General features: G+C 41.8%; 1 protein-coding gene across 1 annotated transcript in view; it reads right to left on the bottom strand.

Moving 5' to 3' along the window:
* WDR3 (WD repeat domain 3) overlaps window positions 1-26,334 on the bottom strand; it is a gene marked incomplete at its 5' end in the record, with an annotated part of 1,037,507 nt that overhangs the window by 329,094 nt on the left and 682,079 nt on the right. The window contains 1 exon segment of the mRNA XM_044071482.1: window positions 16,483-16,617. Within this exon segment, the coding sequence (XP_043927417.1) occupies window positions 16,483-16,617 (135 nt within the window).

Here is a 26,334-nt window from a genome sequence, read left to right as displayed (position 1 = left end):
TTTAAATGACGCCGTTTCTCTATCTTGTATCCTTAAAACTATAGCTATGAGGAGATAATAAATTCAATGCGTCCTGACTAGTACACCGTTGGGTCTCTCATTGATTATAGGTCAATTTTGGACACTTTTAGGAACTTACTGTCTTTTTTAGTTACATAGCATAATTACAGTCCTCACTTGAGTAAGATGGTGTATTGGTTAATTCATTTGTGGGTTTGGGTGCCACACTGACATCATGTGCAGGTACATGTATCCCAAATATGAACTAGAGGTTGTTTGTTTTTAATTGTAGGAGCTAGGGGATAGCTTGGTTTTGTATGGTTATAGGAGCTTCCCATTACTCTATAGCACACATAGGTTCACATAGTTAAACACAAGCAGAAATGGCTTGTTGATTTTAAAAGCGGCTGGAGTAATTGTACACTATTTAATAAATAACCAAAACCGCTTAAGTATGTTGTAAGATGAAATTTTAAAGATTGTTTTAAATAATGGTCTTTTATAACGGTGATTTTATACATATATAAAAAATGTTTTTATTTACAATGCACATTAATAATGACATGATATTTCTTAATTGATGGCAGGTATCAATTAAAAGCTTATTAAGGGGGAGTGATTAAAGTATTTAAACTCCCTTCTTCTTGTCAGTAACTGTTCTGTCTGAGGAAGGTGGGTTATTGAACCGACCGAAAGTTCTTGTTTAATAAAGTGCTAACACTACGGTTTTTATAGCTAACGCCTGGTTATTGGATTATTTCCATTATTTCTGCATCTGCTTCCTTCGGGGTTTTATATTTCAACAGTTTGTTTGGCAGCTTTTGTGTAGCATATACATATATATATATATATATATATATATATATAAATATATACATACATATATATATATATATATATATATATATATATATATAGAGAGAGAGAGAAAGATATCTAATATATATATATATATATATATATATATATATATATATATATATATATATATATATATATATATATATATATATATGTACATATATACACATACACACACATACACACACACAAACATAAAATCTTTTAAACATGACACCAAAAGCAGCAACCCAGGCATGGGAGTAACTGATAGGAAAGATAAAGTACAGTTTTGTACCTACCATAAATGTAGATGTTCGAGTGTACACCCTGCTGCAGTCATCACACTTGGGTTATCCTGTCGTCAGGCGGTCCCGCAGTCGGACGGAATTCCAAAGTCTTGGTCCGGCGTAGGTTGCTGTCGCTTCTTCCCTGATGTCAGTGCGCCAGGGGTATATCTAATGCATCCAACGCCATTTTCTTCAGTTTTTCTTGCTCCAGATGTCAGGTGCCCCCAAAAAGGTGGTCAGTAATTAGTACCAAATTAAGAAATTTTAGCACAAACATAAAATCCCTCCAGCTATAAGCAAATACATCAGGAAGGCATTGTAGAGATTTAGCCAGTTAGATCAGAGGGGATGGAGGGAGGGTAACCTGGACTGCAGCAGGGTGTACACTCGAACATCTACATTTATGGTAGGTACAAAACTGTACTATGTTCATCGTGTTACCCTGCTGCAGTCATTACACTTGGGTAGAATCCCAAAGCTAAGGATGGGCGGAGGAGTCAGAGGGTTAGAGGAGGCTAGAAGGCCCTGCAGAACTGCAGTGGCGAAGCCAGCTCTAGTCGTAGAGTAAAGTGGTTAAGTGATAGTGTTTGGTAAAGGTGTGTACTGAACTCCAAGTTGCAGCTTCCAAAATCTCCTTGGTTGGAACCCCCCTGAGGAAGGCTGTAGATGTAGCTGTTGCCCTGGTAGAGTGGGGCCTAATGGTAGCAGGAACTGGTTTTCCATGATGGGTATAGCAAAAACGAATGCAATGTCCTATCCATTTGGAAATGGTTTGTTTTGATATAGCCTTCCCTTGTGAAGCTGTAGCATAAGATACAAAGAGCTGGTCAGATTTTCTGAAAACCTTAGTTTTATCCAAGTAGTAATGAAGTTGCCTATGAATGTCCAAGGAATGTAGGAGTCTTTCTCCTTTGTTCTGTGGATTTGGGAAGAAGGTGGGTAAGTGGATGGTTTGATTTAAAGCCACACTGGAAACCACCTTAGTCATGAAGGAAGGATTAGTTCGTAGAGAAACTCTGTCTTGATGAAAAATGAGCAAAGGTTCCACTGCCATTAGTGCCTGCAGCTCTGAGACTCTTCTAGCTGAAGTTATTGCTAGCAGCAGGGCAGTCTTCCATGATAGAAACTGTAGATCTGCAGAGAAAGCTGGTTCAAAGGGAGGTAGCGTAAGTTTTTCCAGAACAAAATTGAGGTCCCATGTTGGTGTAGGTGCTCTCCTGGGGGGCCTAATGTTTTTTGCCCCTCTGAGGAACTGCCTTAGAAGTGGATGTGAAAATAAGGGTGGATCTGTGTTGTAGTTGGCTGAAATAGCTGATGCATGGATTTTAATGGAAGAAAAAAAAAGTCCTTTGTGCAACATCTCAGCTAAATACTGTAGAATCTGAGGCATGTGAGGCTGACGTGTGTTTTGGCCTTTAGCTTGGTTCCAGGCGCAAAACCTTTTCCATTTGTCCGAGTAGGCCTTTCCTGGTGCTGGGCCTCCTAGCTTCCAGAATAACATCCTTAACTGCTTGGGAAAGAGGAGCTGGCTGGATGCTTAGGTGATTTTCCATGCAGCCAGATTTAAGGTTTTGAGCTGGCTGTGAAGAATTTGATTGTTTTGCTGTGTGAGCAAATGGGCAATTTGTGGTAAAATCCAAAGTGGGTCCTGGGCCATATTCCTCAATAGTGGGTACCAGTGCTGGCGTGGCCAGTCTGGGGCTATGAGTATCAGTCGTGGTCTCTCCTTTCTGACTTTCAGAAGCACCTTTGTGAGGAGAGGCAATGGAGGGAAGGCATATACTGTCAGGTTTTTCCAAATGAATGAGAGTGCGTCCACTTTCCAAGCTTGATGGTGAAGTGTCCTTGTACAAAATTTTGTTAGCTGATAGTTTTGAGGACTGGCAAACAGGTCTATGTCTGGAAGCCCCCATTTTTGGTTTTATCATTGCAAATACTTGTGGATCCAGTTTCCACTCGTGGGGATCCATGATGTTTCTGCTGAGGTCGTCTGCCAATGTGTTCTTTTTTCCTGGCAGGAATTGAGCTTGTAACTGAACTTGGTAAGCCAGAGCTGTGTTCCACAAGGTCATTGCTTGCCTGCATAGAGGGTAGGAGTGTGTACATCCTTGCTTGTTTATGTACCATATTACTGTGGTGTTGTCCGTCCTTATTGCAAGTTGTCCTGGATGTAATTGATTCTTGAAGGCTGTCAGAGCATTCTGTACAGCTAGCATCTCTTTTTGATTGATGTGGAGATTCCTTTGATCTGCAGTCCATATGCCTTGAACGTACTGGCCTGCCATGTGTGCCCCCCCAGGCGTAGTCCGATGCATCTGTTGTCAGTTTGCCTGGCTGGGGGCAAGGTGAAAGGCTGACCCTTGTTGAGGTGACATGCCTGTGACCACCATAGAAACTCCTGTTGTAGGCAGGGAATGAGAGATATTGTGTCCAAGCTGTGGCTGTGTTGAGACCATACGCTTTTTGGGTACCACTGTAATTTCCTCATATGCAGCTTTGCAAATGGTATTAGTAGTATGCAAGATGCCATGAAGCCCAAGGCCTGCAGAATTTTTCTTGCAGGTAGTTGGGTCTTTGCTGCCATTGTTTTGAAATATTGAGTCAGTTGTAGTTGTTTGTCTGACGTCAGATAAGCCTTCTGGGCCGTTGTATTCAAGCTGGCACCCAGGAATGTCATATTTTGTGAGGGTACTAGTTTTGATTTCTTTTCATTTACTGTGTACCCCAGGCAACTTAGAAGATGTTTTACAAAAGCCAGATGTTGTAAGAGAATGTCCTTGCTTTCTGCTTGGATGAGGCAGTCGTCCAGATATGGGTATATTTGAATTCCTCTTTGTCTGCAGTATGCAATTACTGCTGCCAGGAATTTTGTGAAGACCCTGGGCGCAGTAGATAAGCCAAAGGGCAGTGCAGAGAATTGGTAATGGGTTGAACCTGCAATGAAACGGAGGTATCTTCTGCAACTTTGTCTGATAGGGACATGCAGGTATGCCTCCTTGAGGTCCAACGTTACTAGCCAGGATTTCTTGCCCAACATGGGAAGAAGCTGCTGTAGTGTTAGCATCTTGAATTTGGGTACTTGTAAGAAGGTGTTTAGAATTGAAAGGTCCAGAATTGGTCTCCAGGCATTGTCCTTTCTGGGAACTAGAACGAGTCTTGAGTAAAATCCTTGGCCTTGCTCTCGTGTAGGTACCAGTTGAATGGCTCTCATGTCCATGAGAGCTGTAATTTGTTTTTGTGCCTCTGCCCATTGATTTTGTGGCAGGTTTGGCATTCCTCTTTTCATTGACAAGGTGTGAAAATGGAATCTGTATCCTCGTGAAATTATGTCTAGGACCCATTTGTCCTTTGTGACAATGTGCCAGTTGTCTGAAAAAAGTGCGAGTTTTCCTCCCAAGGGGGCTGCCAAGAGAGTGTTGCTTGGCCAGATGAGGTGCAAGTCATGGAGTTTGCCTTCTGGTAGTTTGGGACCTGTCTTCTCCTCCCTTCTGTGTTGCAGTGCCCCATTGTCGAGGTTTGTATTGGGCTTGTGGTTGTCCTCTGCCTCTTGGACATCTGTATTTACCCCTCTGTGGTCTGTCAGTAGCTGGAAAGGACCAATTCTTTGTTGGCCAGTTTCTGCTGAAGCGAGGGGGCTGTACCTGTAGAAAATCTTTGACTGTCTGCATACATTTTGCCTTATCCTCCATTTTCTTTAAGACTTCTTCTGCTTTAACTCCAAAAAGAACATCCTGCTGTAAGGAAGCATCTAGAAGCTTTGCTTTAACATGATCAGGCAGAGTTTGTTCCTTTAACCAAGCATGCCTACGTATAAGAGACCCAGTGACAGCTGCTCTGCAGGAAGCCTCCAAAGAATCAAACCCACATTGTAAAGTATGTTTGCCCACCTGTTCAGTTGCATGCAACAGATCCTGCATTTCTTTCAATTCAGACTGTTGAGGGAGTGTGCTCATTTTTTGTTTTAACTGAGACATTAGAAAGTGCTGATATTTTAGCATGTGAAATTGGCAATTTAGTGCTCTCATAGCTAGAGTGGCTGAGGTGTAAACCTTTTCCCCCACCTGTCTAGTGCTCTGGAGTCCCTTTCAGAGGGTACAGGATTTTTTGCCATAGAAGCCTTAGCCCCTTTGGGACCCTGCGAGATAGTCTCTGGATCTGCAACAGGGCTTTTATAAAGGAATTTGTGGGAATCAGGCACTCTATAGTATCTGTCAGGTTTGGCTGGAGCAGGTGGCAGAGAATCTGGGTTCAAACGGGATTCTAAGTAAACATCATCCACAATGTCTAATACTGGGGGGATGGCAAGTGGTCTGTGCTGGAGGAGTAAAAGAAACTCTCTGAGCCTTTTCTTTGAGTCAGAGTAGTCCTGACCTTCCCAGTGAAAATGTTTCCTCATAGTGTGTAAAGTTTCCCCAAAGGAGTAGTCTTCAGGAGGAGAAGCTGAGGGAATAGAATCCTCAGCATCAGAATCTTCATAAGGGGAGAAGGAGTAATCTTGGTCCTCAGAGGAGCACGAGGAAATAGACACTTGATCAGAGGAGGCAGAATCTTCCTCTTGTCTAGGCCTTTTGTCGGGTGGGGGTTGGGAACCCCTGATTAAAGAGATCAAATCTTCAGCCATTTTGAGCATCTGTTTCTTAGGCATGGGGCCGTGAACTGGAGACTGAAGTGCAGTCTTTTTAGGTTTAACAGGAGTCTTAAGCTTAGGATACGTTTTTATGGTGAGCGTCGTTGGTCTGAAGATGCCTTCAGAAACCAAAGGTGTTTCTGCAGCACCGACATCTCTTTCTGCAGTGTCGTCGGTAGGGGCTAAACAAAATGGCTGCGTTGGCCTAGCACTCTCTGCCAAAGGCTCCGAAGCGGTCTCGGGTTCCAGATCTGCGGTAGTCAGGGGGCTGCGTCGGAGCCTCACTGAAGACCGGTGAACCAGAGACTGGTCCAGCCGAGGCCTCGGACTCTGGCTTGGGTCTAGGCTGCCTGTCCTTATCCTTGCGTTTTTTGTGCACGCCGGTAGTCGGTTGCTCTGACGGCACTGTGTAGTTAAATTTTCTACTGAAGTAGTGTCGTGCGAAATCAAAGCGTCTTTTTATAGTACGCTTATTAAACCTAGCACAAAAACGACAACCAGTGACGTCGTGGTCTGGGCCTAGGCAAAGTATGCAGTAAGAATGAAAATCCTTATGAGGTATTTGCTTCCCACAAGAAATACAATTGTTAACATTTTCTGACATCGGTCTGAGGCAAGAAAAGTTTCCCCAACGGGGTACTTAGCTTTACTGAAGACTTCGGATCTGAAATTTGACTTCGAAAATCTCAGGAGTCGGCCGACCGGCACTTGCGAACTGCTTCTGCTTCGGGCACCACGCGGCAAGAAAGGCTGAAGAAAATGGAGTCGGATGCATTAGATATACCCCTGGCGCACTGACGTCAGGGAAGAAGCGACAGCAACCGACGCCGGACCAAGACTTTGGAATTCCGGCCGACTGCGGGACTGCCTGACGACAGGATAACCCAAGTGTGATGACTGCAGCAGGGTAACATGATGAACATCTGAAAAACAATAAGAATAAGCTTCACAGCAGTCAACCAAGTGCTTGAAGAGCTTAGCCTTAATCTAAGAGTCTTGGAGGAACTCAACAAAGTATCTTGGAGGTTCCCAATACCTGGATGAATGCAAATTTTGGTTGGTGATGCTAAAGTCCAGAGTGGCTGCTGCAAACAACTTATCCTAGATCACAGGGTTCTTTATTTCCTTATCTGAAGGCAGTTCAATGAGATGGTAGGGTATTCCATGCCAGTCATGGGCAGCCATGATCACAGTGCATAATAGGATACTTTGTCAACTCTAATGACCCTTTAAATTATCAATTCTTTACCTGTTTTCTTTATTGCTGACTTGACTACCAACATAAGAGACAGGGAAGCCTTAGGAACAGGCTCATGAAAGTCATGACATCCTATGCTGCTCTGCCTTTTCTTGTCAGTCCCATAGATCTTGACAGTCATCAATTCCCCTACCCTTTTAAAAATCGGCTGTCAGTAGATGACATGTCTGGTCTACAAGAGAAAAACAATAACACAGAATTTAAACAAGGGATGAACAAATGCGGTTTCTAATTCTAGTTCTGAATCAAGTGGCTCAGATTCCCGATAGAGCTGACAGAACCACCAGTATGCTGCAAAGGTAAGGACTCATGGTCTAGCAACTACTCCAAGATGTCTCTCCACAAAGACAGCATTAGCCGGCCAGAGTCCAACTTCTGAGAGAGTTCTGCCAGTCACTCGCAAAACATTCCCTGAGGAAACTGTCCAGAACTTGGAACCTTGCAGTTAGCTCAGAGGACTAAAGCTCTAAGCTGTTAATGAGCTGTTTCCTGTGCTCAAAGTACACGGTTCTGTTCCTTCCATCTTCATTTTCCTACTGCGTGACTCTGAGCAAGTCACTTAGACAGTACTCCCAAGTCACCAGTGAAAAGGAGCAACTGGGTCCAGAGGACTTACTTGGTCAACAAACAGGCAAAACCACAACAAAAAAATAGAAATAAAAATCTGACCTCTGTCTGGACCTCATACTTCTCAACTGTACAGATTTTCACACAATGTCCAGATATTTGCCTCACATTTTTTGTCTGTTCCTCATTAAATTTGTGATTTTCTGGATTTCTGTGACAAATTAGTGAGGTTAGAATTCACTACATAATGACAGTTGTTTGAGTTTCAGACTTTGTATACTTCAGAAAGTACACAGTAAACAAGACCTTTATTCCTAGCAACTTTATAAGTTTGTAAGAGCAGTATTTAAAATGTGTCCTTATTTTTGAGGATTTGTCTACCCATTATTTTTGGCTGTCTCCAGATTTTTTATACAAAGAGGTGGAGAGCTATGCTGGTCTCATATAAGAGTCCTTCAAGGTGAGGACCTGAAGTATTTGGTCCTGTTTCTCCAATAAAGAAACAGGGCATGCTGGTCACCTCATCTAACTCTTTTATGAGTAAATGAGGAGATAATATTTTTTTAAGTGGGGCACAGTTGTTTCAGCCTCTCTTTGTTTCACAGTAAGTTCTGGGGACTTTCTCTCCTGAAAGGGTTGTTCACCTAGTATGTTTCTTTGTTAGCTTTCTGACAAAAGGTTTCTGAGTAAACACTTGGAGGGCAGGTTGCCTATGTGACTGCAATGACAAAACGATGAACAGCTTGTGCAATGATTTCAACAGAAATTTTTTTTTTCTTTTGTTGACAGCAGCCCTACAAACATGAAAAATCTTATAATCTCCTGTGTTCTTCTTAAAAAGCTTTTGAAGAGGTAGCTGTATCTCTGACTAGTTTGGCCCAACAATAACAAAAGGTAATGAGAAACACGGTTTACCATCAAAACAGTGAGTGAAGGTACGGCGAACACGGGATGTTGAATTTCCATTGGCTAATTCCCATGTTTCTGAACCTGCATGTTTGAGAGTCTCTGGTTGAACGAATGCACTGTGCATTTGCACATACTTGGTTGACCTTATTACTAGGGATCATGGTACAGTGTGGATCGACATATATATATATATACACTTTCCCACTGTAGTGCAATCTCGGAGTTGGAATATATAATCTGCGGAAATCTTTACGTGACATGATGTGCAGTATAGAACTGCAGTCTATGGATGTTAACAATGGTTGAATTCACAATGGGAAGTGTGTTTGGGACATTCTGACCTGTTCAACATTCCAAAATAGGACATTTCAGTCGGTCTTTAGGTCAGATTTTTGTTTTGACATTTGCACATGTGACAGTAAACTGATAAACATTGTGCATAATCAGCAGTGTTGGCTTAGGTGGCTGAACCCAGCACAAAATATGCACTATAATATTTATTCATCACTGACATCCTCTGTCTGGAAGGACACCGTTTAAAAAAAGTGATTTAGATACCTCTAGAAACAAGCTTAATTATACTTTCAAAAAATGGAAAGTCCCTAAAAAAAGGCAACTATGTAAAATAAAATAAGGAACTTATTAATGAGAGAAATAATTATGTATTTTAACCAATAACAAACTTTAAAATATTTGAACCTATCTAAATTCAGACTCTCAATGCAGCGGGAAACAAATGAGGAAGGGAAGATGATGTCTTCATTTTATGAGCATCTCCCTGACACTGCTGATGAGAAGGAGAGAGGACACTGAAAAACAAAGATCAGCAAACTTATAACAGACCATTTACATATTTTCAAACCAAGGTTCATTCTACATGCAGGACTGACAGTTCTCCAGTATGGATACTCTGCTAAAGACTGCCTGCTCAGTGATGTTTGCACTTGAAAACAGATGATGCTATGAAAAGCCAATCTTTTAATTAACACAATTTATATTAGTCAGCAAATAATGTCACCTGCAGCACAGTATAGTGTGCTTCACTCTACAGTACACCCTATACCCCCATGACACACAAACACACCAAGGTGCACAATTAATGCAGAGAGGAGACAAAAAGGGGAACAGTACTGCTTGTTTTTGTTTTTCAATGTCTGAGAAGTGAAATTACAAAAATTTATTTCTTGGCAATGACAATAAGAAACAGTTTTCTAAATGAGACACTGAAGAACATTTTCTCTGTAGCAGTTAATGTGTACTTCACTGGCGAGGCAGATGAAGGTGAAATCTGTCTGCCTGTCATGGTTCAATTATTTCACCATAAAACTTTCAGATAATAAGCTTTAATGTTCAGAAGTGGTATTTGGCACGTTTTCTAGCAAAGTCACTGTTGTTGTTGTGTCTTTCGGCTTTTCCCGGTTAGGGGACGCCACAGCGGAACTCCAGTCCGCTAATGATTGGCAGTAGATTTTTACGTGCCGATTTGCCAGCCCTGACGCACAACCTTCAACGAAGGTACGCCCATTCATGCATGTCTCCACAAAGAAGACGCTCTAGCTGAGAATCGAACAGGACAACATCTTACTGTGAGGTGACAACGCTACCGCAGCACCACCACTGCAGTTTTTTTTTTTTAGCAAGGTCACTGTTAAACACTTAAAATAATTAAATTAACCTTAAGTTACTAGAAACTCCATTACATTGTAGCACAATATGGCAAACAGAGTCAGAAAAAAGCACCAACACTCATACATTCATTCCTCTATACTCCTGCTCATGCAAGGAATTCAGAATTGAAATTACTACTAATTTCCACAATATAAACAATAATCACATTCACCCATCTTCTAGCCTCATCTTTTCAGCATCTTATTCTTCAGTGTGCATTTACACAGGTTTAGGTACAAGATCTGCAGTTTTCGACCAAATGTCACTACATGATAGAACTATGCAGTCCTCCAACCTACTTGGATTCACTCTTCTTTCTCATACAGACTCTCTACACAGAAAAAAAAAAGAGTCTGTTATCACTCAAGAGAGAAAGGCAATAATTAGTGGTCAGACTGCTTTGGCTTTATAATCATACATCCCAAATGCTCTCTAGATACACACACACACACACAAAAAAAAAAACACTAAGGAGAAACCAAGGGATGGTTTGCGGACAACAGTTCTAAGCAGCGGCAAAATATTCTACTAAAAAGGATGTAGGCATGATGACAAACATCAGTTTACTTGACCAGGAAGTTATACTGCTTCAGATCAGCTGCCAGTTTATATGGGTAAATAGTGAGACACCCTGGATATAAAAAAAAGTACAGTTGTGTACACTTACCATAAATGTAGATGTTCGAGTGCATTCACTGTTGCAGTCATTACACTTGGGTTATCCTGCTGGCAGGCTACCCTCAGTCGGCCTGAATTCCAAAGTCTAGGTCCGGTGTCGGTTGCTGTCGCCTCTTCCCTGACATCAGTGCGCCAGGGGTATAAAAGATGCAGAAGACGCCATTTTCTTCAGTTTTTCTTGCCCCAGATGTCAGGTGCCCCCAAAAGGGTAGGCTAAAAATATGCCAATAAAACATGCATGCATCAGCAAAAATAATACCTTCATCTACAAGCAAATACACCACATAGGTTGTATAGATTAGAGAAGTGTAGATACGTTCCAGCAAAGAGATGGGGGATGGTGGGTGGGTAACCTGGACTGCAACAGTGAATACACTCGAACATCTACATTTATGGTAAGTGTACACAACTGTACTATGTTCTTCGTGTTTCACTGTTGCAGTCATTACACTTGGGTTGAATCCCAAAGCTATGGATGGGAGGTTGGAGCTAAATAGCATTAGGAGTGGCTATGAGGCCCTGCAGAACTGCAGTGGCAAAGCCTGCCCTGGATTTAGAGTAGAGTGGTAAATGATAGTGCTTTGTAAAGGTGTGCACTGAACTCCAGGTAGCAGCCTCTAAAATGTCTTTGGTTGGTACTCCCCTGAGGAAGGCTGCTGAAGTGGCTGCTGCTCTGGTTGAATGTGGCCTAATGCCCTTAGGCACTGGCTTGCCATGTTGTAAATAGCAGAAACGAATGCAGTGGCCTATCCACTTTGAGATAGTCTGCTTAGAAATAGCCTTTCCTTGTGATCCTGCAGCATATGCCACTAGTAGTTGCTCAGTCTTTCTGAAAGCTTTGGTTCTGTTCAAGTAGAAGCGTAGCTGTCTGTGTATGTCCAAAGAATGCAGAATACTCTCCCCCTTACTCTGTGGGTTTGGATAAAAAGTAGGCAGATGAATAGTTTGGTTAAGGGCCACACTGGACACTACTTTAGGCATAAATGTCGGGTTTGTCTTCAGAAAAACCCTGTATGGATAAAAAAATGATAAATGGTTCCACAGCCATGAGTGCCTGCAGCTCTGAGACTCGTCTCACCGTGGCTATTGCTAGGAGCAGAGCTGTTTTCCAAGATAAAAACTTTATATCAGCTGTAGCGGCTGGCTCAAAAGGGGGCAGAGTGAGTTTTTCCAAAACATAGTTGAGGTCCCATGCAGGTATTGGTGATCTCCTTGGAGGCCTTAAGTTTTTGGCTCCTCTTGAGGTATTGCCTTAAAGGATGAGAAAAGATTGGTGGCTCTGTGTTGTAATGAGCCGAAATGGCAGAGGCATGAATTTTAATTGATGAAAAGGATAGGCCTTTGTCCAGCATCTCAGTTAAGTATTACAAAATCTAAGGAATATTTGGTACTGCTGTGTCAATTCCTTGTGCCTGGTACCAGGCACAGAATTTCTTCCATTTTCCAGCATAGGATTTTCTAGTACTAGGCCTCCTGGCCTCCAAAATGACATCCATCACCGCTTTAGTGAGAGGTGTGTTTTGTATGACTACATTATCCGCCATGCTGCCAGATCTAAGGTCTTGAGTTGGCTGTGCAGGATCTGCTTGTTTTGTTGGGACAGTAGGTGAGGTATTTGAGGTAAGGGCCAGGCTGGGCATTGAGACAAGTTCCTTAGGAATGGATACCAGTACTGGCGGGGCCAGTCTGGGACAATCAGTATCATTTTTGGCTTTTCTTGTCTGACCTTTAGGAGTACCTTGGGGAGGAGAGGCAGTGGGGGAAAGGCATATACTGTTAAGTTTTTCCAGCTGAAAGATACGGCATCCACTTTCCATGCTTGTCTGTGATAAGTCCTTGTGCAGAATCTCTTTAGTTGGCAGTTGTGAGGAGAGGCAAACAGGTCTATGTCCGGGCATCCCCATTTCCTTGTTATCATGTTGAAGACTTGTGGATCCAATTTCCACTCATGGGGATCCATGAGGTTTCTGCTTAGTTCGTCTGCCAGAGTATTTATCTTTCCTGGCAGGAATTGTGCCTGCAGATATACTTGGTAAGCCAGTGCTGTGTCCCACAAAGTCATGGCTAGTCTGCAGAGGGGGTAAGAATGAGTGCCTCCCTGCTTGTTTATATACCACATGACCGTGGTATTGTCTGTCTTTACCAGCCGTTGTCCCGGATGAAGTAGGTCCTTGAGGGCTGTCAGGGCATTCTGAACAGCTAGCATCTCTTTTTGATTGATATGTAGATGCATTTGGTTGGCGGACCATGTGCCTTGAATACATCTTCCTGCCATGTGTGCCTCCCAGGCAGAATCTGATGCATCCGTTGTCAATGTCTGCCTGGCTGGGAGTAAGGTGAATGGCTGTCCCTTGTTCTGGTGACAGGCCTTCGCCCACCATCGAAACTCCTGTTGCAGGCAGGGAATGAGAGTAATTGTTGTTTCCAGGCTGTGGCAATGTTGAGTACAAACACTTTTTAGGTACCATTGAAGTTTCTTCATATGCAGTCTTGCATATGGAATTAGTAGAATGCAGGATGCCATAAAGCCCAAAGCCTGCAGAATTTTTCTTGCAGTTAACTGGGCCTTTGTTGCCAACAGTTTGAAATAGGTAGTCAGTTGCCTTTGCCTGGCGTGAGATAAGCCATCTGGACAGTTGTATTTAAGCTTGCACCCAGGAATATTATCCCTTGAGAGGGTACTAGTTTTGATTTTTGTTCGTTGACTGTGTACCCTAGGCATGGTAGTAATCTCTTTACAAATGCCAGATGATGTAGTACAATGTCCTTATTCTCTGCTTGCATGAGGCAATTGTCCAGGTAAGGATATATTTGTATTCCTCTTTGTCTGCAAAATGCAATTGCTGGTGCCAGACACTTTGTGAAGAACCTGGGCGCAGTAGATAAGCCAAAGGGCAGTGCAGAGAATTGGTAGTGCATTGAGCCAGCTTTGAATCTGAGGTATCTTCTGCATGTTTGTCTGATTGGGACATGCAGGTATGCCTCTTTTAGGTCTAAAGTCACAAGCCAAGCCTTCTTGCCCAGCATGGGCAGAAGCTGCTGTAAGGTCAACATTTTGAATTTTGGTATATCCAGGTATGTGTTCAGAATAGATAGGTCCAGTATTGGTCTCCAGGCTTTGTCCTTTCTGGGTACCAAGAACAGTCTTGAATAAAATCCTTGTCCCTGCTCTTGTTCTGGTACTTGCTGAATGACCCTCATGTCCATGAGGGATGAGACTTGTTTTTGTGCCTCTGCCCATTGGTTTTCTGGTAGGTCTGGCCAACTGTTTGCCCTTGGCAGGGTATGAAAGTGAAACTTGTAGCCCCGTGACACTATGTCTAAGACCCATTTGTCCTGGGTTATTATGTGCCAATTTTGAGAAAAAAGTGCTAGGTTTCCCCCTAAAGGTGCTGCCAGAAGATAAGTGTTTGGCGCAGGCAGGGGGAAGTCATTGGGACCGTTTCCTGTAAGGCTGTGATTTGTCTTCTCCACTTTTGGAGGTAGAAGCACCCCATTGTTTAGACCTGTATGAACCTTGGGGCTGGGATCTGCCATGTGGGTGTCTGTATCTGCCTCTTTGTGGTCTGACACTGGAAAGGACCAATTCTTTGTAGGCCAGTGTCTGCTAAATCTTGGAGGCTGTACCTGTAAGAAATCCTTGACTGTTTGCATAGATTTAGCTTTGTCCTCCATTTTCTTTAACACCTCTTCTGCTTTAACAAAGTATCATGCTGTAATGGAGCATCTAAAAATTTTCTTTAACATAATCTGGTAAATTTTGTTCTTTTAACCAAGCATGCCTCCTAATGACAGAACCCGTGACAGCGGCCCTGCAAGAGGCCTCCAAAGAATCAAAACCACATTGCAAAGTATGCTTTCCAACTTGCTCAGCTGCATGCAATAAATCCTGCATTTCTTTGTTTTCTGCGCCTTCAGAATTTATCAACATTTTCTGTTTAAGCAGTGACATAACATATTGCTGATATTTGAGCATATGAAACTGACAATTTAAAGCCCTTATAGCCAAGGTAGCAGAGGTATACATCTTCTTTCCCCGTCTGTCTAATGCCCTAGAATCCCTGTCGGAGCGGGTAGGGTTTTTTGCAGTGGATGCCTTGACCCCTTTGGGATCCTGAGAAATAGTTTCTGGGTCAGCAGAAGGGTTCTTGAAAAGGAATTTATGAGAGTCAGGCACCCTGTAGTACCTGTCTAGCTTAACAGGAGCTGGAGATAAGGAGTCAGGGGTCAGACTGGACTCTGAAAATACATCATCTACAATGTCTAACACAGGCGGAATAGCTAGAGGCCTGTGTTGTGGGAGTAAAAGGAAGTCCCTGAGCTTTTTCGTAGATTCAGAATAATCTTGGCTCTCCCAGTGGAAATGTTCCCTCATGGTATGCAAGGTTTCCCCAAAAGAGTAATCCTCAGGAGTAGAGGCTGAAGGGATAGATTCTTCAGCATCAGAATCTTCATAGGGAGGAAGAGAGTATTCCTGATCAGAAGAGGAATCTGAAGAAATGGAAACCTGATCTGAAGATTCATATTCTGTCTCTTGCCTAGGCCTCTTATCAGGAGGGGGATGGGAACCCCTGATCAAAGTAATTAAGTCTTCAGCCATTTTGAGCATCTGTTTTTTGGGCATGGAGGCCTGACCATGAGGCTGTTGTACTTGTTTCTTTGTCTTTAAAGATGCTTTAGTCTTTGCCTTTGTAGCTGGAGTTGCTTTAATGTACAATTGAGTAGGTCTGAAAACACTGTTAGAAGCCGATGCCTGCTCAGCAGCTCCGGACCCATCTGAAGGAATAGTTTCCGAAGGTCCAATACCTTCAGCTTCCAGCCGCCTAGGCGACTCCACGTGGGAGTCTGTAGCGGCCTGCGGGTCCAAAGTAGCGGGCGTCAGGGGCTGCGAATGCGCCTCACTGAGAACCGGCGACTGGCTTAGAAGAAGCCTCGTCGTTGGTTTTAGACCTCGGATGCCTGTCCTTTTCTTTTTCTATGCATTTCTTGTGAATTGCGGTAGTCGGCTGACTATCCGACGGCATTGTGTAATTAAATCTTCTGACAAAATAGTGAAAAGCAAAATTGTACCGGCGCTTTATAGTGCGGTGGTTAAATTTTGCACAAAACAGACAACAAGCAATGTAGTGGTCAGGGCCTAGGCAAGGAATACAGTAAGAATGAAAATTCTTATGAGGTATTTGCTTCCCACAAGAAATACAATTAACTTTTTCTGACATCGGTCTGGAGCAAGAAAAAAGTTTTCCCCAACGGGGTACTTAGCTTTTAATGAAGACTTTGGATCTGAACTTCGAACTCAAAAATCTCAGGAGTCGGCGAACTGCTTCTGCTTCGGGCACCACGCGGCAAGAAAGACTGAAGAAAATGGCGTTGGCTGCATCTTTTATACCCTTGGCGCATTGATGTCAGGGAAGATGTAACAGCAACTGATGCTGGACCAAGACTTTGGAATTCAGGCCAACTGAGGGTAGCCTGCCAGCAGGATAACCCAAGTGTAATGACTGCAACAGTGAAACACGAAGAACATCTCTGAAATTCTGCCTATCCAATTAAAAACAACGCCAACCGTTTTTCCTAATTTTCTTTTAAATAACACATATATTATGCCTGCTGTGGGCACTACAGAAACATTATAAAAGCTTTACCATTTCCCTTTCTTCTTCCAAAATTAATGGTTCCCTTGTTCTTTCCCAAAGTCGAAGAGATTTATCATGGGATGAAGATACAACATGGTCTCCATTAGGACTCACCGCCAAACACCATACCTCTCGATGATGTCCCTATAATCAATAAAGATCAAATCAGAAGAATATGTAAACAAGGTTTCAAATCAGGTAAATTCAACATTTTTAAAACAAAGATTTGGGGTCACATTTCAACCACTGCCTCCTTGTAAGGAATTACTACTCAAATGGAGCTATTTTCTTTGAATAAAATAGGATACTAAAACAGCATTAACACAAACAATGAATGTGCATATAATGTTATTGGCTCATCAGTGAAGTCTTTCTTGACAGGTGCAGGATTAGGACATTCCCTCTACTACCTTCAAAGCAGCTAGTTTCTCTTCAGCTCCCATGCTTAAGGGACTGAATTCCTCATGCCAGCAACAATCATGTCACCTTCCAGACAAGAAAGCATGTATAACATCTTATGCACACGAAATCTCCACAATCCCTGCATGAGCATAACATGCAAATCACGAAATCAAAGAAGGAAAGACAGAAGGCAATCACCTGAAAATGGCTCAGATAGGATGTCAATATATGAAAATCAATAGGACCTGCAGAGACAGGAATGCCTCAGTCAAAAAAGGTTACTAGGCAGTACCTTACTGGGGCCACTAGAAGCAAGAAGCCAGCTATCCAGGTAAACAATCCTTCACTTAAAAGTATTCTACTGCAAAAAATAGCACCTTAGTAAGCACAGTTGCTACAAAAGATACAGCAGATAGAATTATCTACATAAAGTAGAGCCCAAACAGAGCAATCTGAAAGGACCATCTGCAAGCAACTTTCACAATGAGTCTGACCATTATGTCCAGCGACACCAACCAGGTACCCTGTCAATGTGGGTGCGTTATACTCTGGACACTTACCACCTGGAACTTTTACATACTAAATGTGCCTGTTGAAGAAGCAGAGGTCAAGGATGAGACAACAATTTCACATCCACCTTTCAGGTAAGGGCAACAGGGGAGTTACTTGCCTTGTTCCAAAAGGAATTAAAGAGTCAAAGACCAACCCTAGTCCTAGTTTATAAAGTGGCAAGTAGAACCTTAGTAACTGCGTAAGTTGCTAAGGGCAAAAAAAAAAAAAAAGTGTTCACTTGCCTTGTGGTCTGAAAACCTTGTGGTGGGGAGCATCTCGAGGGAGAAAATCTCCTTTAGTGGGCGGTGCCTCCTTCTCCTGAAGTCCTGAGGTTTAATCCATCTTGTTGGGGCTGGTATGCTCTGGTTGGGTATCCTGTTCAACCAGTCTAGCCTTGTTTCAGCTATCTAGCTCAGTAAGATTAAAGACAGGTAACTCAGATCTCTTCATGAAGGAAAAAGCTTTTATTGGCAGCTTTTTCTTTCATGAAGAGAAATAAAAGCGTTTTCTTTCATGAAGGGATCTGCCAATAAAAGCTTTTTCCTTCAGGAAGAGAACTGAATACTTCTCTTTAATCTTACTGAGCTAGAGGGCTGAAACAAGGCTAGACGGGTTGAACAGGATACCTGACCAGAGCACACCAAATCTAACGAGCTGGATTAAACTTCAGGAGAAGGAGACACCAGCCACTAAAGGGGAATCTCCCCGTCGAGATACTCCCCACCACAAGGTTTTCAGACCACAAGGCAAGTGAATACTACTTTTCTTTTGTTCCAAAGAGAAGATATACTCCTCCAATGGGAAAACAGACTGTTTCATCTCTTTTTTGTAGTACAGTTTGGGCATATCCTAATAGAGCTGTACAGTCAGCCTGTGTTCTGGGTGAAACCCTTAATGGGAAAGGATCTATGAGCCCCAAGATATAACTGGTCATTACTAAGTCCAGAACATAACAGATACATTCTTATTACAACAATCTACATGGGTACCCTCCATTGTGGGACAATGATGGGTACATTCTTAATCCCTTCTAATCTGACATTACCTTCTCAGAAGATCCTGCAGTTGGGTTGGAGGCGCATGTCCGCTATGCCTGCACATGTAATTATCTTCTACTCTTCAATCCATGAACCTGCTAATGCACACCAACCACTGAGACAAAACATCTACCCACAACTCAACAAAACACAAATAAATATTTTGACATCTACACTGGGCAAACCTAATATCTGCCTGTTTTAAAGTTAACACCAATCATGTCTTAGCTTTAAAGAAAACTAAACACTTGTAAAAGATCAGATATGGTTCTCTATACAAGGACTTGTAGCTTCAAGAACCTGTGACCTGAAATCCCTAAGGAAGTATCTTCTAAGATATCAATTTCAACACCACAGAGGTTCATATGATCAAATACATTTAAATCGGGGACAGGCAAGCCTGCCAGTCATGAAGTTACAATTCCAAGAAACAGGTGTGCTCTGCAAAATGGATGGTGCTACAGCACTCCTTTAGGGAACTGCTTGGCAGTCTGGCTCTGAGTCACAATCTTGTCCTTCATAAAGCCATGACAGCCAGAAACAGCAGATTTGTGCACTCACATCATAAAACAGATAACCTGTAAAGTGACCAACTAAGGCAACATCAAGTAACAATCTGCTTAAAGGAAAAAAACTCCACTTGTTTGAGTACATCTAATTGCGGAATTTTTTTACCTTTTTTGTTCTCCTTTGTCTCTGATGACCACAAGATATCCCACACTACAGAAACAAGAACATGACTGCCATCCAAGCCACCAAAACAGTTGGGAGCAGACTCTAGTGTTCATTTTTCCACCAAGGATCCTTAGAAAGTGCACGCTTTGGAGATATGTATTTCCCTATTCATCTTTCACTCCCTGACTAATTCACCCAGCACCTGGACTACTAATCAAATGCCAGTCATCTGGGTCATAATTAGGTTTCTAGCTTTGTCATTTCAGAGCCAGCTGGTTGGAAGGTTTTCTCTGGGGAGAACAGTCTTTGTACCAGAATGCAACAACCCACCAAACATTAGCTGAATAACTCCTTAAATATGTATTAGTTGAAAATAAGCTCCAGTCGTATCAGCATAGGGATCAGCAAGCAGTCTGTTGATACCCTAGGACAAAACCCTCCTAAAGGGGGTTACTGGGGGTGGGCTTCATGGTTCATCACTTTACAGACCCCTGTCATTGACAGATGAGGAACAAAAGCATACATTCAATCCTTAAGTAGATGGGGGGGAGCTGGTGACCCAATGGAACTGCAAAGCTTGTCTTGTAGACTGACTTGCCTCCAGGATTGAGAGACTGGTGCTGGCCTTTTTCATCCTTTGTCTTCTTAAAGGGTCCAGGTGCCGGCCTGGGCGTGACCCATCTGCTGTTCCTCAGGTTGTGCATTTTCATTAACTGCCATCTTTCAGAAAGCAAGGAAAGCTAGATGTTTTTCCTTCATGGATTTTTGGGTGCCTATGTCACATTGTCCTTATTTCCCAAATAGGAAAGAAAGTGCCAATAGATACACCCATGGTTTAATAGCCACACAATAACTTTGTTGGCTTATGCATTTGTCCATGGTGAATGTGGAGAAAAAAAGATTCAAGATGTGCAAGGGACAGAAAAGAAATGGTAGTTGGGGAGAGGGCAGGTTTGATTTTCTAGAAAATGACATCACACCATGTGCTGGAGTGTGCCAGGTGAACAATAAAATAGATGAATTTAAGCTAGAGAGAAAATCCTGGCTGTCAGCCCATTGAGAAGGAACCTCAACAACAGGTCAGGCAGGTTTTGATATGTTCGATGTAAACATGTGCACTAGGTTATAGTTATTTATGCAAGAGTTGCTGTACAATGAAGTAAAACACAAGTAAAAGGTAAGTGACTTTTTTATTATGCCCATTTACTTTTGGCATGTCAGTAAAGTATAACTGTATGAGTACATTTCACATTAGTAAATGTTCCATTTAAAGGATCACTTCTGCAACCTTAGTTTTTATGTATGGCAATTAGCTGCAGGCAGACATCTGCTCTTTCAGTTTGGTTTACAGATATTTTGAACAAAGCAGAGATGAACCCTCACCCCTCCCCAAGATGCCAGCCCACACTATTTTCAGTTCCTTTATGGAGAAATGTTGCCAACAAGAATGCCTATGACAGGTGCATATGATGCTTCTGGCTCTAAGTCTGAAAAGCCCTGGGGAACATATGGAATTCACCTCCTTGCCAGCTAAACCAGAGGTCATCAAGTGGCCAGAAAGGTTCAAACACTGCAATCTTTGTGATGATGTGAGCTATTCCCAGCTATGCCGGGAGAAGTAGGGCAGTGGATATGTAACATATGCCAGCAAAGCTAGCTGGAATTTTGTAAAGACTTATTAAGTCATTTGTGTATCAAACTGATTTGTACAGATGCTTGTGCTGAAAAATGTATTTGTAAAACTGCTTGTGTTAACAATGCACCAACAGTGGATCTTGACTGTATTGTAGCTGATTAAATGTAATTAACAGAGGATACTGGAAGAGAAGAGGTTAATCTCATTCCAGCTAACTTTGAAAAATAGTAAGAAATTAAATTACTTAATTCAGGCCATAAAGACTGTATCTTACAGTTCTTACTGCATACTAGGTAAACCACAAAGGCGGGTAGCACTGTAAGCAGAGTCAGAAAAACCACATAAACTTCAAACAACCACAATTTAATTAGTGCTTTCGGTAGGAAAAATGTCCTACCTTCTTCAGACAACTAAACACCAATTAACAGAGTATTTAAAACATAGGAAACATAACAATTAATAAATTACTATAAGAAAATAATTGTCCTAAAAGAAACAATGGTTTTCCTAATGCTATACGCTATATAAATATATACATATCTCGCGTATAGAAGCCACGGATGCTGGATGTTAGAAACAAATCAATGCATGTTTACAAACAATACTATTATTTAGTTAATTAAAAAAGAATATGTATAATATTTAATATGTCTATATTTCTGTAAAGGAATATATATATATATATATATATATATATATATAATAAATAATAAATATGTATAAATATAATATGTTAAATTCAGATTACTTCATAAAAAATGGATCTAAAAAATATATAAATATATGTATATACAGACAAGAGGACCCATATGAAAATAATGAAAAAAGGAATATGTGTGTTACTTAATATATCTATATTTCTGTAAAGATATATATATATGTAATACATATATATAAATATAATATGTTACATTAAGATTACTTTGTTAAAAAATGGATCTAAAACGTATGTAAATATGCATATATACAAACAAAAAGACACATATAAAAATGCATATCAGGGGCAGTCTCAAAAGTAACACTCTAACAGGAAGCAATCTAGAAAAATAAATACCCTGGTACCTATAGCAACTTTTCTTACTGCAGCCAGAGACAAAATGTCTGTGCCAGAGAATGGTTTATTAGCATCAGTAGGAAGAGTGGGAGTGTTTTATTGTTTCATAACTTCCAGAAGCTGCAAAAGACCTTAGCAAAGTTGTGTGTGTGTGTATTAGCACTCTTCAAGAAAAATCTTGATGATTGGATGGGAGATAGGAAATTCACCCAGAGGATCATTTCTGTGGCTCTGCTTGACAGGGGCACAAGAAAATAATTTTCTTGGTTGGCAAAAACCAGGGAACCATTTGGCTAGGCTTATATAGGCCATAGGGCCAATAGCCTAGTACCTACCTATGACCCTATATGTGCAAGATTCTGGGTTAGTTGCTAAGAAAGGTGGTAGCACAAGAACCAGAAGTCAGATGACCAAATGTATGTGATGTCATTCAGTAATCCATCACTGAAATGATGTTTTTTAATACTAGATGAGACTAAAGTCTTACAGCACTCTGTTTTGGGAACCTGACAAAGAAGGAAGATCACTCACCTACTTCATCTTGCCTTGCCCTAGAAAGTGACCAATGAATAGTAATTATTTAGATCAGTCATAAAATATAGTGAGATTAGTTAAGTACCGTTTTCTTCTGTATCCGTGTGAATCTATTCATCTGTATTATTTTAATACTTCCTGTTACTGAAACTCTAGTGTTTATTGTAAATAGACATTCAGTATTTTCATGTTCTTTTATTATTTTTATTAAATACATTTAAACTTTTCATTGTGTCTGGTCCTTTAGAGAATATTTTAACCTTTAAAACTACTCATATCTATTTGGTGACTCTGTGGCCACTCTTGAAAGCCTTACGGCACTGGTCAAACACTACCATTTATATTGGTATTAATTTCACTCAGTATAATTGGGTACACTTGTAAGAGCCTTAAAGTAGCTGGCTTTGAAGTTTCTGGTGGCAGTAACTGCCTTATAAGTCTGGAGAGAAGGGGGCATAGCTAGTAAATCTTTGCCAGCCTTTCCCAGGTGTGTGTGTGTGTGTGTGTGTGTGTGTGTGTGTGTGTGTGTGTGTGTGTGTGTGTGTGTGTGTGTGTGTGTGTGTGTGAGAAAATCAAATCTCAAAGAATGTCTTATCAGCTGCTTGGAATAGGGAGTGAACTCTGCAGCTCTGCCAGTGGGAAGTCTTACTGGGGACCTGAGAAGAGAGAGAGAGAAAGAGAAACCCAGACCCCAGATGAAGTATGTTTCCTGTGTGCTCTTAAGGGAAACTGTGCTTGATGCAGACAACTACATCTGGAAATGCTCTGTATATCTATTTTTGTTCCAAGTGAACATCCCTCTCCAGTGTCAGTGGTGAGGATTCAGGCTCATTGATTACTGGCCCAGAAAGGGGACATCACAATCTTATGTAGAGACTTCTCTAAGATAACTTATGTAAAGCCCTTTGCACATAAGGACTTGGAGATCAAAGATCTTCCTAGCAAAAGTAATGGCCACCAGGAAAAAAAAAAAACAGTTCCCCAACATAACACAATGGCGATAATAGTACAAGGCAAGAATGCAATGCAAGCTTCCTTGAGGGTTTGAGGTACACGACCCCATTCAAATACTGTTCCACTATGCAGTAAGCAGAAAGGGGGAGGAAGAGTGAGAAGGTCGGCTACAATGGCTCTAAGATGACCATTAACAGTGGCACAGTATAGCCCACTGTTAAAAAGTTCTGTTAAATGCACCCGCTTTACACAAAGTCGCATATCAAAAATTAAAGCAACTCTCCACTTTTTATCACTGCATTTACATCTTCATTTCCTATGAACTTTTACCCTCCCCTTACATCTTTCTCTCTACAATTACCTCTGCAAATATTGAACATAGCTATATGCCCACCTTTTTTTTTCTGACATAGCCTGAACTGTGATTTTATATATATATCTATATATATATATATATATATATATATATATATATATATATATATATAGATATATATATATATATATATATATATACACATACATATACATATACATATATATATATATATATATACACACACACACACACACACACACACACACACACACACACACACACACACACACACACATTTATTTATTTGACTGGGAAAGTCTGACTACAACAGAGCCTATTTTCAGGGAAGGCCTGGGGAGAAATGCTCCAGATGCATGTCTTTGGAATGTGGGAGGAATCCGGAGTACCCGGAGAAAATCCCATGCGAATGCAGGGAGGGCATGCAGACTCCACGCAGAAGGCACTCCAGCCCCATGAATCAAACCAGAGAACCTCTTGCTGTGAGCCAACAACATTAACTGCTGCACCATTGCGCCACCCTATATATATAGGACAATTGTGTACACTTACCATAAATGTAGATGTTGGAGTGTATTCACTGTTGCAGTCATTACATTTGGGTTATCTGTTTGCAGGTAACCCTCAGTCAGCCTGATTAACAAAGTCTTGGGTCCTGCACCAGTTGCTGTCCCTTCTTCCATGATGTCAGGTCGTCAGGGGTATAAAACATGCAGCCGACGCCATTACATCAGTTTTTTCTTGCCCCAAATGTCAGGTGTCCCCCTAATTGGGAGCAATTAAATATAAAAATACAATGATATATCTCCAACAAAAAAGCAAATACACCAAAAAGGCTTTTAAGCATAGTAAAGAAAAGTAGAGGTATAGCCAAAAGAAGTTAGGGGGCTGGAGGGAGGGTAACCAGGACTGCAACAGTGAATACACTCAAACATCTACATTTATGGTAAGTGTACACAACTGTACTATGTTCTTTGTGTTTCACTGTTGCAGTCATTACATTTGGGTAGATTCCCAAAGCTGTGGTTGGGAGGAGGAATTTTGATAGCATTAGGACCAGCTATAAGGCCCTGCAAGACTGCAGTGGCAAAGCCAGCTCTGGATTTAGAGACAATTGGCAAATGGTAATGCTTGGTGAAAGTTTGTACATAACTCCAGGTAGCAGCTTCTAGGATGTCCCTGGTAGGGATGCCTCTGAGGAAGGCTGTAGAGGTAGATGTAGCCCTGGTGGAGTGAGGTCTGATCCCCTGGGGGATAGGTTTTCCATGGTACTTATGAATGCAATGGCCTATCCATTTAGAAATTGTTTGCTTTGAAATAGCCTTCCCCTCTGCTCTGCAGCAAATGCTACCACTTCAGATTTCCTTTGAGATTTAGTCATGTCCAAGTAGGATCTGAGTGCACATCTAAGGAATGCAGTATCCATTCCCCTTTGTTCTGTGGATTGGGAAAGAAGATTGGCAAATGAATGGACTGATTAAGAGCTACCTTGGGCATGAAGGATGGATTGGTTCTGAGGGACACCCTTTCCGCATGAAAGATGATGAAAGGCTCCACTGCCATAAGGGCCTGTAATTCAGAAACCCTTCTAGATAAAGTGATTGCTAAAAGGAAAGCTGTTTTCCAAGAAATACATTTTTAAGTCTACAGTAGCAGCTGGCTCAAAAGGAGGTACAGTGAGTTTCTCCAAAACAAAGTTAAGGTCCCAGGCAGGGGTTGGAGCTCTCCTGGGTGGCCTCAAATATTTGGCCCCTCTGAGGAACTTCTTGAGCAATGGATGCGAGAAGACGGGGGGGTTCTGTGTTATAATGAGCTGAAATGGCTGAGGTGTGGATTTTAATGGAGGAAAAAGACAGGCCCTTGTGAAGCATCTCAGTTAAGTATTGCAAAATCTGAGGTAAATTGGGCGCTGCTGTGCTCATCCTTTGAGATTGGTTCCAAGCACAGAATCTTTTCCATTTTTCAGCATATGATTTTCTAATGCTAGGCCTCCTTGCCTCTAAAATGATATCCATCACAAGTTTACTGAAAGATGGTAAAGGAGCGATTATATAATTAGCCACCCTGCAAGGTTCAGTGTTAGAAGCTGAGGGTGCAGAATATGGTTCTCCTGCTGAGACAACAGGGAAGGAGTCTGAGGCAGGTGCCATGGGGATAACCGTGACACACTGAGTAGGAGGGGGTACCAGTGTTGGCGTGGCCAGTCTGGAGCAACCAGAATCATCCTTGGTTTGTCCTATTTGATCTTTAGCAGAACTTTCGAAAAGAGGGGCTGAGGGGGAAAGGCATAAACTGTCCAAGCTTGACTGTGGGAAGTCCTTGTGCAGAATTTGTCCAATTGGTAGTTCTGGGGAGAGGCAAACAGGTCTATATCTGGGCTCCCCCATTTGCTTGTCAACATGTTGAAAATCTTTGGTTCCAGTTTCCACTCGTGTGGGTCTATGAGATTTCTGCTTAGGTCATTTGCCAGTGAATTTAGCTTGCCTAGCAGGAACTGAGCTTGTAGGTGCACTTGGTAGCTCAAGACTGTGTTCCACAGAGCCATGGCTAGTCTGCAAAGAGGGTACGAGTGGGTTCCCCCCTGCTTGTTTATGTACCACAGAGTGGTGTTGTCTGTCTTTACCAATAACTGTGCTGGAAGAATGTGGTCCTTGAAGGCTGTCAGGGAATTCCTTACGAC

Source organism: Protopterus annectens, chromosome 5.part0 (assembly GCF_019279795.1).
Source record: "Protopterus annectens isolate FY-2018-M chromosome 5.part0, PAN1.0, whole genome shotgun sequence".
In the NCBI taxonomy this organism is placed as follows: domain Eukaryota; kingdom Metazoa; phylum Chordata; order Ceratodontiformes; family Protopteridae; genus Protopterus; species Protopterus annectens.
The sequence above is the reverse complement of the archived record's forward strand: the minus strand, read 5'-3'. Positions and strand labels throughout refer to the sequence as shown.